This window comes from Agelaius phoeniceus, assembly GCF_051311805.1.
Source record: "Agelaius phoeniceus isolate bAgePho1 chromosome W unlocalized genomic scaffold, bAgePho1.hap1 SUPER_W_unloc_1, whole genome shotgun sequence".
Lineage (NCBI taxonomy): Eukaryota > Metazoa > Chordata > Aves > Passeriformes > Icteridae > Agelaius > Agelaius phoeniceus.
This window is the reverse complement of record NW_027509866.1, coordinates 6,139,375-6,151,449: the sequence shown is the minus strand read 5'-3', so window position 1 is coordinate 6,151,449 and position 12,075 is coordinate 6,139,375. Positions and strand designations below refer to the sequence as shown.

General features: G+C 52.3%; 2 protein-coding genes across 2 annotated transcripts in view; both read right to left on the bottom strand.

The window, feature by feature from the left end:
* The window catches only part of LOC143692466 (uncharacterized), a 103,661-nt gene extending 92,023 nt beyond the window's left edge, over window positions 1-11,638 (bottom strand). The window contains exons 1-2 of the mRNA XM_077172699.1: window positions 11,576-11,638; window positions 10,621-11,143 (exon numbers count right to left, since the gene is read on the bottom strand). Coding sequence (XP_077028814.1) covers window positions 10,621-11,143; window positions 11,576-11,638 — 586 coding nt within the window. The remainder of the gene's footprint in view (window positions 1-10,620; window positions 11,144-11,575) is intronic.
* LOC143692402 (olfactory receptor 14C36-like) lies at window positions 294-1,226 on the bottom strand. The gene has a single exon (XM_077172636.1). The coding sequence runs from the start codon at window positions 1,224-1,226 to the stop codon at window positions 294-296; it is 933 nt and encodes a 310-aa protein (XP_077028751.1).
* Window positions 11,639-12,075: the final 437 nt, after the last annotated feature.

Sequence of the window (12,075 nt, the reverse complement as noted above, 5' to 3'; positions counted from 1 at the left end):
AAAAGGGCATCTCTGCAGAAAACTCTGCTGGGGGATCCTTTAGTTTCTTTAAAGGCACCGAGAGCGCAGCCCCTCATTGACACAGTCTGTGGCCACAGGGAAGGTGGAGAGAAACAAAATGAGAATCAGTACAAACAGTGACAATTTTTTGGACATTATTAATACCTAAAACGAAGGAAAAAATACCACCACAACCAAACCAAAACGAAGGAAAAAATACCACCACAACCAAACCAAAAAGAAGTATCAGGGTGATTTTTATTTCAAGTTATTTGCAGAAATTGGCCACAATTTTAATGTTTCCGAAACCATCCAGTCTTCAGTCTGCACACTGCAGCCTTGAGCTCCTGGTTCCTCAGGCTGTAGATGAGGGGGTTCAGGGCTGGAGCCACCACCGAGTACAGAACTGACAGGGCCAGATCCAGGGATGGGGAGGACATGGAGGGGGGCTTCAGGTAGGCAAACGCTGCAGTGCTGAGGAACAGGGAAACCACGGCCAGGTGAGGGAGGCAGGTGGAAAAGGCTTTGTGCCATCCCTGCTCAGAGGGGATCCTCAGCACAACCCTGAAGATCTGCACATAGGAGAAAACAATGAACAAAAAACAGCCGAGTCCTAAACAGGCACTAACACCAAGAAGCCCCACTTCCCTGAGGTGGGATTTGGCGCAGGAGAGCTTGAGGATCTGTGGGATTTCACAGAAGAACTGGCCCAGGGCATTGCCATGGCACAGGGGCAGGGAAAATGTATTGGCCGTGTGCAGCAGTGAATAGAGAAAGGCACTGGCCCAGGCAGCTGCTGCCATGTGGGCACAAGCTCTGCTGCCCAGGAGGGTCCCGTAGTGCAGGGGTTTGCAGATGGACACGTAGCGGTCGTAGCACGTGATGGTCAGCAGGGAAAACTCTGCTGAGATGAAGAACATAAAGAAAAAGAGCTGAGCAGCACATCCAGTGTAGGAGATGTTGCTGGTGTCCCAGAGGGAATTGTGCATGGCTTTGGGGACAGTGGTGCAGATGGAGCCCAGGTCAGCGAGGGCCAGGTTGAGCAGGAAGAAGAACATGGGCGTGTGCAGGTGGTGGCCGCAGGCTACGGCGCTGATGATGAGGCCGTTGCCCAGGAGGGCAGCCAGGGAGATGCCCAGCAAGAGGCAGAAGTGCAGGAGCTGCAGCTGCCACGTGTCTGCCAATGCCAGCAGGAGGAAGTGCCTGATGGAGCTGCTGTTGGACATTTGCTGGGGCTGCACATGGGGATCTGTAAGAAAAGTAATCATGGTATAGTTGGGTGTGGAGAGGACTTGAAATATCCCAGCACAGCCTGGGGGCACTTTCCCCCCACTGCCTGCCAAGGGCTCTGCTGCCTGGAGCTGTCCCTGCCAGCAGCTGCTTCCCTGTGCCCAGGGCTGGGCCCTGCCAGTGCTGCCAGAGCCCAGCCCAGCCCTGGGGGCTCAGCTCTGCCCTGCAGAGCCCTCCCAGCTCAGGCACTGCCCAGGGGCAGCTCTGGCTCTGCAGGCTCTGATGGCAACGTCAGGGCAACCCTGAGGAGGCTGGAAAAGCAAAACAGATGCTGCCTTAAAGGGACCCTGTGCTCATCTCAGTAACTGCCCAGTTTATTCAGATATAAGAGAAATAGTTTTTATTTTTTACTGCCTGAAATCAGAGATGAATATCTATGTGCTATTTCACATCCAGGCAACCCAGAGCAGTAGATTAAAAAAGTAGGATTTTCCCTTTTACGCAGTCCCTGCCTTGCTGTGCTCCCTGTATAATCTACTTGGAAATGTTCTGCAGGTAAATGCCATGCTGGGAGCAGTCCTGAACAATGCAGCATCCTCCCCACACAAGGAGAACACTTCCAAGCCTCACTAGCTGTCTCCTCCCAGCCAGATCTTGTCCCCCAGTGCTGGCAGCAGCTGCCAGGGTTGGCTGAGAGCTGTCCCTGGCAGGCAGCAGAGTCCCTGCCCCAGCACAGAGCCCTGGGCTGCAGGACCCTGCTCTGCAGGACAGCCCTGGGCACCCCTGGCTGCTCTGCACAAGAGACAAGCAGAGAATGTACTCACAGGCTCTGCAGGCATTGGGATGTTCCAGGTTGAGCAGATGGCTCCAGGAGCTGCAGCTGCATTGTCCTGCAGCCAGAGGTTCCTGTGCCAGGGGCTGGCAGTGATTGTGCCCCAGGCACTTCTCAGCCCCTTCCCAGCCCTGACTGATTGAAGCTCTCTGTGCCTCTGTGCTGTGCCCGCGCTGGCTGCAGGCAGTGCCCCAGCCCTGCTGGGCTGGCACAAGAGCTGCTCATCCAGAGAAATGTGCTTTTGAAGCTCTTCTTGGTGAGCAGGAGTTGCCTCTGTGCCAGGAGCCCAGCCCAGCTCAGCAGCACAGACACAGCACAAGGACTTTAATCAGCCTCTGGGGCTTTGTGCTCAGGCCCTGGACATCAGTCCCTGAGAGGGAGCTGAAGAAACCTCTCCAGAACTCCAAGGCAGAATCCAACTCCAAACTTTCTTGGACTTTTAATGGGTCCCAGAGAGGGACAGGACTGAGCAAGTGTCCCCAGGCCCCAGGCAGAGCAGAGAACTGCAGGCAGTGATGACAGGTGGGGACAAAGAGAAGCCAAGTCTTGGTGCCCTGGGGCACAGCAGGGTCTGTGCCAGCAAGGGCTGGGAGGAGACACCTTGTCCTGAGGCCCTGGGGCCTCCTGGCACAGCCCCAGCCAGGCTGGCCACTGTCAGCCCCTTGTGCTGCCCTCAGCATCCCCCCCTAGCCCACATCCCAGTGGCCTCAAGGATCTGCTGCAAGGAGTCCCTGGGGAGCCTTGCTCAGCAATGGCCCTGGGGGCTCCTTCATGCTCCCTGCATGGGCTGCAGGTTTTTCAAAGGACTTTGGGTTTGGCTTTTGCCTTGCAGTCTCTGAGAGGTTTTGGCAATCATGGCCTCCAATTATCTGCTGCAATTAGTCCCTGGAGAGGCTTTGTCAGTAACAACACTCAGTGGGGATCATAAATACTTCAGGGTACTTCAGATATTTGAAGGTACTTGGTGTTTCCCTTTTGATACAGACTCTGTGAGAGGTTTGTGCAATCATGCCCCAATTATCTGCTTTAATGAGTCCCTGGAGAGCTTTGTACTGACACTCAGTGGGGCTCATTAATGCCTTGAGATACTCAAGGTTTTTAAGGTACTTTATGGATTTAAGAATACTTTTAGGTACTTTTAAGGATTTTCCTTCCCACACTGAGTCTCTGAGAGGTTTTTGTGCCATCCTGGCCTCCAATTCTCTCCTCCAAGGAGTCCATGAGGCGCCTCTATTGGGTATCTTCTCCCTTTCTGTTTTACAACAAAGATGGAACTGAAAGAATTTTTAAGACTTTCTAAAAGCATCCAAACAAACATGGGACAATTATCAATACAACAACAATAACCACTAAGATAATTAATAGTCCTGTTTTAGCTAGACCTCATCCAACCCTTTTGTGCTCAGGACTGGAAGAGTTTATTAACCAGTCTTTGTTTCCCACTTGAAGCTTCTTGAACCCTGCCTTCAGTACCTGAATGCTCTTGTGGATTGACTCGCTGTGGCTGGAGAGGTTCATGCAGCACATGCCCTCAGAGTCTACACAGCCATGCCCATGTGCCCAGAGTAAAAACTCTATCGCTGTTCTGCAAGGTGGCGTGTCTGATGGTCTCTGTGTCTGAGAGCAGCCACTCAATGTGAGGGAGGCAGCATTGGTTTGCTTACTTAACAGGCACCCAGGATGGTCTGATTGTCCTAAAGCTTTAGCTGCAGCCACCCAAGGTAGTCCAAATGGGGGGTGCTACCATCCAGTACCTGGATTCAAGCTTTCAAAGCCATCTCTTAGATATCATCCAATACTTCTCTGGGGATACCTGCTGCTTGATCATCTGGTAGGCTGTGTTGTCCTTCTCCAGCCAGATGGTTGATTGTCAATTCCGCCCTTGCCTCATTATTAGCATAGTCTGCTATTAATTGATTTAGTAAACACTTCCATCCCCCTTCCCACAGGGTGTATTCTGTAGGTGACAACGACATGGTCATAATATATTTTAAATCATAGGGGGTTAAGACATGTGCTGTAAATATGGCCCTCATTAGGCCATTAAAACAAGGTAAGTCCCTCCTATGGTGTTTAGCTGCCCTACACAGATCCTTGATTTCCCCATAAACCAATGGCTGACACCTGGGATTCTGCCCCCTTCTTTCATACAGGGGCAATGAGGAGTTTCGAGGTTATTTGCCAGTCTCCTTCCTTAACTGGAGGCATTGCCCAGGGTGAAGGTGGAATGATTGACAGTGGGGGCGTGACCCGCAGTTCTGGGGGTGGAGTCTGGAGGTTCATTCAGGGCGGAAGAGAAGGTTGTGGTAGCAGGAAGTGGAGGAGCCAAAATGGAGGGAGGATGGTTGGAATCCTGAGCCACATTCGGGGTCCTTCCATCTTGAGTCTCCAGGGCATGATGCTCCAAGACAGCGTGGCCATTGCCATCTTGGACCATCGTGGAAGGTCTGAGAAAGGCAGGTTTGAGGGGAGGTCCCGAGTTACGAGCGACCAACGGATTGAGTTTTTGACACACTGCTTGCTGGTGAAGGGTCTCAAGGATGGTGTGGAAGATGGAGAGCATGTGGGATTCAATGGGGTCGAAAGGTTGTACAGTTTAATTCCCACGGAGTCCCAAAATTCAGTGGTATGGATTTTGTCAGAAGAGGTGTCTGGAAAATTTTTAATGATCCACTTCATGATTGATTTTAATTTGTTCTTTGAAAATATTTTGTCATGATCAGTGAGAATTACTGAAAGCATCCATATATGCTCCTTTCTAATTTGGACATCTGGCTGCCCATTTTTCTCTTTCTCTGCCTTATGGGGAAGAGCCACCGGAACACCCCAAATCAATTATGGGATGTGGGTGCATAGTGTAAAAACACAGTGGCAAAATGGGCAATAAATGTCTTGCATTTCCCCAAACCCACCTGCAATCCTATGCAGGTGAAACCGTCATTGTCCCTGCTGATCCTGGGCAAGGTCCCTCGAAGCAACGATGAATCCACTGGGCCCAGCACAATCCAAAATCCCAAGGAGCCCTGGCCTATCCATCAGCCAACCCCAGCTGACGTGACTGACACAGGGAGCCCTGAGTGTCATGGTCCCTGTTTGGGCGCCAAAGGTCACAATGAGGGTGGCTGTGACAAACCTCTCTGGTTCCCTGACTTCAGGGCAAGGGTGGCAAAAATGAAAAGGAGCAGGATCAATGGAGTTGCTTAAAAGGAACTTTAATAACAGGTGAAAAACAATAAACATGGAGAAGTCGAGCACAGTATGAGGGGCAGGATCCAAAGACCCAAGACAAAGGGGAGCAACGACATGTACACTTGAGGGTAGAACACTCTAGAACAATAATCAAATAGGGGAAACAAGTAACCAGTAGGGGAGGAGAACTTGGACAAGTTAGCATAACAACACTAAAGGCTTTTTGGAGAACTTTCAAGCTCACCCTAAGTTAAACAAATGATTCCCAGGGCTTGAAACTCACGCCCAATTCTTTCGGAGTAAAATCTGGCTGGCTCTGAGTTACAGCTGGGCTAACTCCCACACCGCTGCTTTTCTCTGGTCCCTTGGGACCATATGGCCCAGCAGAACCACAATGATGTCCTTGGTTCCACGAGGCCCCACAGTGTCACAATGGTCCCTTGGATCCATGGTGCTCTGCAGTGTCACAATGGCCCCTTCATTTCACAAGGCTCCCAATTTCACATTGGTCTCCATAGGAAGGAAACCACGGAGCCCCCATGTTTCAGGAGCTGATGAACGGCAGCCACCAGAGGCCAAGGCAAGCCTGACCTGTCTGTCCTGGCAGGTTTGCTTGGAGCAGCCCTTGGATATTTGAAATTATGAATGTGGAATCCTAATTTCAGACATTTGTGCCTGGAGAAGGATGATTTTTTCCATACAAGAAAAGCAGACAGCCCTTTCCAGTGTTTGGAAAACAGGTGAGTTCTGGCACTCAGGAGTCAAAGACCAGCCAGACCTGTCTGTCCTGGCAGATTTTGTCTGGCAGGAATCCTTTCATACACAGAAATTTGGAGCTGGAATCCAAATTTTGGCCATGGATGCCTGGAAAAGATGGACAGTTCTTTTCCATACAAAGGAAAGCCCAGAGCCCCAGTGTTTCAGGGGCAGATGGGAGTGGCCTTCCACATTCCAAGGTCAGCCAGGCCTGTCAGGTGACCCCTGGGAGGCCAAGGCAGCCACACCTATTTCATGTTCCCTTGGTTCCACAGGGCCCTGCAGTGTCACAATGGTTCTCTGGCTTCCATGATGCCCTCAGGTGTCATAATGGCCCCTTGATTACACAAGTCCTTAAGGATCCTAATGGTCTCCATGGTTCCACAAGGCCCCACAGTGTCACAATGGTCTATTGGTTCCATGAAGCCTGGCTGTGTCCAATGGCCCCTTGGTTCCATTGGGGCCCAGTAGTGCAACAATGATTCCCTTGGTTCCACAAGTTCCCATAGTGCCACAATGGCCGATTCCTTCCATGAGGCCCCACAGTGTCACAATGGTCTCCATGATTCCATGGGGCCTTGCAATGCCACAATGCTCTCCATGGATCCACGGTGCCCTGCAGGATCACAACGGCCCTTTGGCTCCATGAGGCCCTGAAATGCAGCAATGGCCTCTTGGTTCCACAAAGCCCTGCTGCTTCACACTGGCCCCTTGGGACCATGCGGCCCAACAGAGTCACAGTGATGTCCTTGGTTCCACAAGGCCCCACAGTGTCACAGTGGCCCCTTGGATCCATGGTACCCTGCAGGGTCACAATGTTCCCCTTGGTTCCACAAGTTCCTACAGTGTCACAGGTTCCACAAGGGCCTGCAGTGTCACCATGGCCCATTGGTTCCACAATGCTCCGCAGTGTCACAATGGTCTCCATAGGAGGGAAACAAGTGAGCCCCAGTGGTGCAAGGTCAGATGAGAGGCAGTCACCAGAGGCCAAGGCTGGCCAGACTTGACTGTATGGGCAGATTTTGTGTGGGAGTAACCCTTGGATATAGGGAATTTTAGATGCACAATCCTAATTTCAGCCATGGGAGCCTGGAGAAGAAAGACAGTTCTTTCCCATAGGAATAAAAGCACGGAGCCCCAGTGCTTCATGGTCAGATGGGAAGTGGCCCTTGACATGCCAAATTCAGTGGGACCTGTCAGACAGCCCCCAGGAGGCCAAACCAGGCAGACCTGTTCCATGTTCCATGGACTTCATGGGTCCTAACACTGTCACAATGGTCTCCTTGATTCCATGAGTTCTGGCAATGTCACAATGGCTTCTTGGTTTCAGGAGCCCCAACAGAGTCACAGGGTTCCCGTGGCTCCATGTGGCCCCGCTGTGTCACAATGGCTCTTTGTTTCTATTTTAAATCAATCACAATCAAAGCACAGTTTGATCATTGATCCTTGCTTCCATAGGGCCCATGATTTGCACAATGGTCTCCTTGATTCCATGATTCCTGGATTCCACAGTCTCACCATTGTTTCCTTGGATCTCCATTGTCACAAGTGACCCATGGCTCCATGAGGTTCCGTAGTGTCACCGTAGTCGCTGTCAGAGGCTGGATGAGATCCATGTCCCGAGACACCTTGGGATGCTCGGAATGCCCGTGTGGGGCCAGGGCCGGGTCAGGCCTTGGTTTGTGGTGGGACAGAGCCCCGCCCCCAGCCCTGGCCTGGCAGAGCTGCCAATCACACAGCAGGGGGTGATGTTAACCCAGCTCTGATTGGCCCAGCTGTCAATCAATCACACACCAGCAGCTGGTTCTACCCTGGCTCTGATTGGACAAGCAACTGGCAGTCCCACCCAGGGGCGGGGCCATGAAGGCCCAGGGGGTTAAAAGCCGGAGCACGAGGCCAGCCCAGCGTCTGGATCCTGCTTTTTCCTGGGGTTCCTCTGTTGGTGATGCTGGAACCCCAGCAGTTGGTACCCATGTGCGTGTCTTTCTATGGATCTTCTGTCTTTCTGTTGTTCTCTATTTCTTCTCCTTCTAATCCTGCTTACCTGGAACATTTTTGGGTAACTTGACATGTTAAGGGTTAAAAGATTTTAGATTAAATCTGTGGGCACCCAGGGCACAGGGAATATTTCTCTGTCTGCTCTGAGGGGTCCTGACCCCCAGAGAAACACTGCCTTTAACCTTCGCCCATGGAGAGGACTTCCAGGACTTTGCGCGTGATTAGAATTTACTAAGGTGTGGAATAGGTAATAGAGAGTAGCATACTATGTCACTTGGGTGAGAAATTTAGGTTTTGGGATTTCTAGTATGGTGTAGATAGGAAGCAAGATGCAGGAATTTGGGTGTAGTCCCTGTCTTCTTCTTCATCTACTCCATTTTCTGCAGTGTTGGTGGCACAGGGTGATTGGTCAAGGAAAGCAAAGTGCAGAGGTTATGTGGACAGTCAAGGGATGAGTTAGTGGTTGATAAGTAGAAATAATGTATGTTTTAAGAATTAATTGGATGAGAAAACTTTAAACGACCTTTAAACCATTCATTTTAGTACCATTTTGAGGTGTTTTCCCAGCATGTTGAGCCTGGTGTGGATAGCAATGCAAAACTTCAGATAAGATAAGAAAAAACAAGAAGCTGAAAACTGAAAAAGTCCCATGCATCTCCTTTTACCTGGCACAGAACTGCTACAGAGGGTTTCCCCCATCCAGGGAGCCCCCAGAAAGGCCCAACATGAAACAAACATCAATAACTGGTGCCTCTACAATGTTTCTTATACATTGGCTTTTTTCCATAAAGTTGTTTACTAAAGGGTGTTGGCTTAATTGGCCAATCATGTGAATTGTGTTGATTAAATGACCACTGAGGTCTACCTGTAGCAAACCAAGATATAAAAGAAGAGGACTGAAAAAACAGGTGACTTTTAGCCCTTAGCCTTCTGATCTGAGTCTGTGTCATCACTGATTCAATGGTGACATTTGGGGATCTGTGGGGGCTATTGGGGCTCCTTTCTGCACCTTGTGATCCAACAGGAGCTTCTCTAATAAACTTTGCCTGAAGCTCCCACTGTGCCCATGACAGGAACCCCTGTGAGTGTCTGGGCCATCCCGGCTCTTTGGCAGCCTGGGGACTCCTGGGATGTCACCGTGGAGCCCCCGTGAGTGCCTGTGACAGATCAGTGCCTTTGCAGCCCAGGGTGCCCTGGGATGTCACCATGGAATGGCTGTGACTGCCTCTGACCACAGGGCTCTTTACCATTCCAGAAAGCCCTGGGAAGTCTCCATTGAGCCCCAGCCCCTGCCTGTGACATTGCAGCTCTGGAACAGCCTGGAGACTCTTGGAAAGTTCCCATGGAACCCCTCTGAGGGCCTGTAACAAATCTGATCCTTAGCAGGCAACCATCACCAGCCCCCTGTTGCTATGGTCTGTTTCCATGGCAACCATCCCCAGCCCCCCTGTTGTTAGGGTCAGTTTCCATGGCAACCATCACCAGCCCCCTGTTGCTATGCTCAGTCCCTTGGCAGCTCCATGGAGACCCCATGCCAGGGGTGGTTGCCATGGACACCAGCTCAGGCCTGCAGCCAGAGCCCGTTGCCATGGCAACCATTGGCAGCCCCATCCCCAGGCTGATGGGATCCCAGAAGCACAGAATTGGCTGAGCTGGGAGGGACCCATCAGGATCCTCCAGTGCAACTGCTGGCCCTGCACAGGACACCCCAACAATGCCAACCTGGGCCTGGCAGTGCTGGCCAAACGCTGCTGCAGCTCAGAGAGCCCTGGAGCTGGGACCCTGCCCTGGGGAGCCTGGCCAGGGCCCCAGCAGCCTCTGGGCAAAAACCTTTTCCTGACATCCAACCTGAGCCTGCCCCGACTCAGCTGCAGCCGCTCCCTCCACTCCTGTCCCTGGGCACCAGAGGGAAGACGTTCCCACAGCCCCAGCCAGGGACCCGCTCCCAAGGCTGCTGCCATGGCCACCAGGGCTGGCACCAGCTGGGATGCTCGGTTTCCACGGGCCGGGCTTCAGCAATGGGATTCCCCAATTTCCTGCTCCCGCTAAAACCGCGCTGCCCTCGCTGCCCTCCCGCCTCCCATGGAAAGCACAAAAGGCAAAGATCCCGGACTGGGTTAAGAACAATTTATTGGGAACAGCAACGAGATAAAGAACAAACAGGAACAGAAACAATATTGATAACAGAAGGGATAAATAAAACTGTTTACAGGGAAAACTACAAGACAACTCACAGGGTCTGCCTGGCTACAATATTTCTTGCCTGGAAAGGACACCCTTCTCCTCAGGGAGAGAGAGAGAGTCCCTTTCCTGTCCCTGGCAATGATCTGAGGTGGGAGTGAATGTAATGACAGGGCCATGGCCAGACCCTCATGTTTTTCAATGCCACATCAGGTCATTGGCAAAGGGCAGGACAAGGTACAGGTGTCTTCCCAGCATGGATCACAGGGAACATGGATCACCAGGGCTCTTTCCAATCTGGCTTCTCCCATGGGGGATGAAGCTAGAGTGGTGCATGAAGCTGTTCCTGCAGCTGGGGCATTTGCAGGCCTTTCCTTACTGGTGGCTCCATTGGTGTCTGCTCAAGTGAGAGCTGCTGGTGAAGCTCTTCCCACACTGGGGACACTCGTAGGGCCTCTCCCCAGTGTGGATGCGCTGGTGCCTGATGAGGGTGGAATTGTGCTTGAAGCTCTTCCCGCAGTCAGGGCAGTAGAAGGGCCTCTCATCCGTGTGAATCTGCTCATGCAGGCGGAAATTTGAGCTGGTCCGAAACCTCTTCCCACACGTGCGGCACTCGTAGGGTCTCTCCCCAGTGTGGATGAGCTGGTGCCTGATGAGGTGGGACTTGCGCTTGAAGCCCTTCCCGCAATCAGGGCAGTGGAAGGGCCTTTCTTCTGTGTGAATCTGCCGGTGCCTGGCGAGATCAGGGCTGGTGTGAAACCTCTTCTGGCACTCAGGACACTCGTAGGGACTCTCCCCTGTGTGGATGCACTGGTGGGTCAAAAGGGTGGAGCTGCAGCTGAAGCCCTTCCCACACTCCCCACACTCACAGGGCCATTCCCCAGTGTGGATCCTCTGGTGGCTGATCAGGGTGCTGCTCTGCCTGAAGCTCTTCCCACACTCCAAGCACTTGTGTGCCTTCTCCCCATTGTGAAGCTGCCCATGGACCACCAGCTCTGAGCTCTGGCTGAAGCTCTGTCCACCTTCCTGGCTCAGGGTGGGTCTTTCCTCCTCAGAGCACCCTGGGCTGGGTTTGGAGCCCCTCCTCTTGTGGAATCTCTGGGGATTTTCCTCCCCATTGGATTCCTGTGCCCTGGAGTCACTCAAAATGGCCTCTTCCATGAGGTTCTGCCACAGGGATTTGCCCTCCCTGGTCTCCATCCTCAGCTTCTTCCCTGGGGGAGGAAGGACAAGGAGAGGATGGGATTTGCCTCCGTGCCACAGGGAAGGGGAAGGAGATCCCCCCAGTGCATCCCCAGCAGGACGGGGTTGGCAGCAGGGTTGTCCTGCAGCCGGGGGCTGTGCTGGGCTGGGAGATGAAGCAGGAAAGAGGGGGAAAGGGGCACTGACTTCATCCTCATCTGCCTGGGTTTCCCATGGCTCCCTCCTGTTTCTTGCAGCCTCCTCCTCCATCCAGTCAAGGTTTGGGAATGGGAAATCCTGTTCTGGGAACCAAACAAAGGGTGCGCACATTGTCTTTTTTTCTGGTTAGAAGGCAAACCTGGGGGAGAGTCGAAGTCAGATATACAATTTTATAAGAAAATTAAGATCAAGGCAATGATACAGAAACACTGCCTTAAACTGACAGAGTCAGGATATAACCTGACACCCTGTTGCTGCTCAGGCTGGTGGCTGCAGTCCCATTAAATGGTGGCTGCAGTCCTGTTGGAGTGATGAACGTGATTCTGTCCAAGCAGTGATCCTGTAGAAGGGTCTGGTCTTCCTCTGAAGGTCCAGTGGTGGTTCTGGAGCTCTTGTCCTCTGGGAATCCAGTAGGCAAGCTGCTCCTGGTGTTGCAAGGCTCAGCTTATATCCAGGTAGGAATGCTTGGATCCTCCCCCTGGGCGGAG

Bases quoted from the DNA above. Each gene is read 5' to 3' on its own strand.
- LOC143692402 (XM_077172636.1), bottom strand. From the start codon at position 1,226: ATGTCCAACAGCAGCTCCATCAGGCACTTCCTCCTGCTGGCATTGGCA.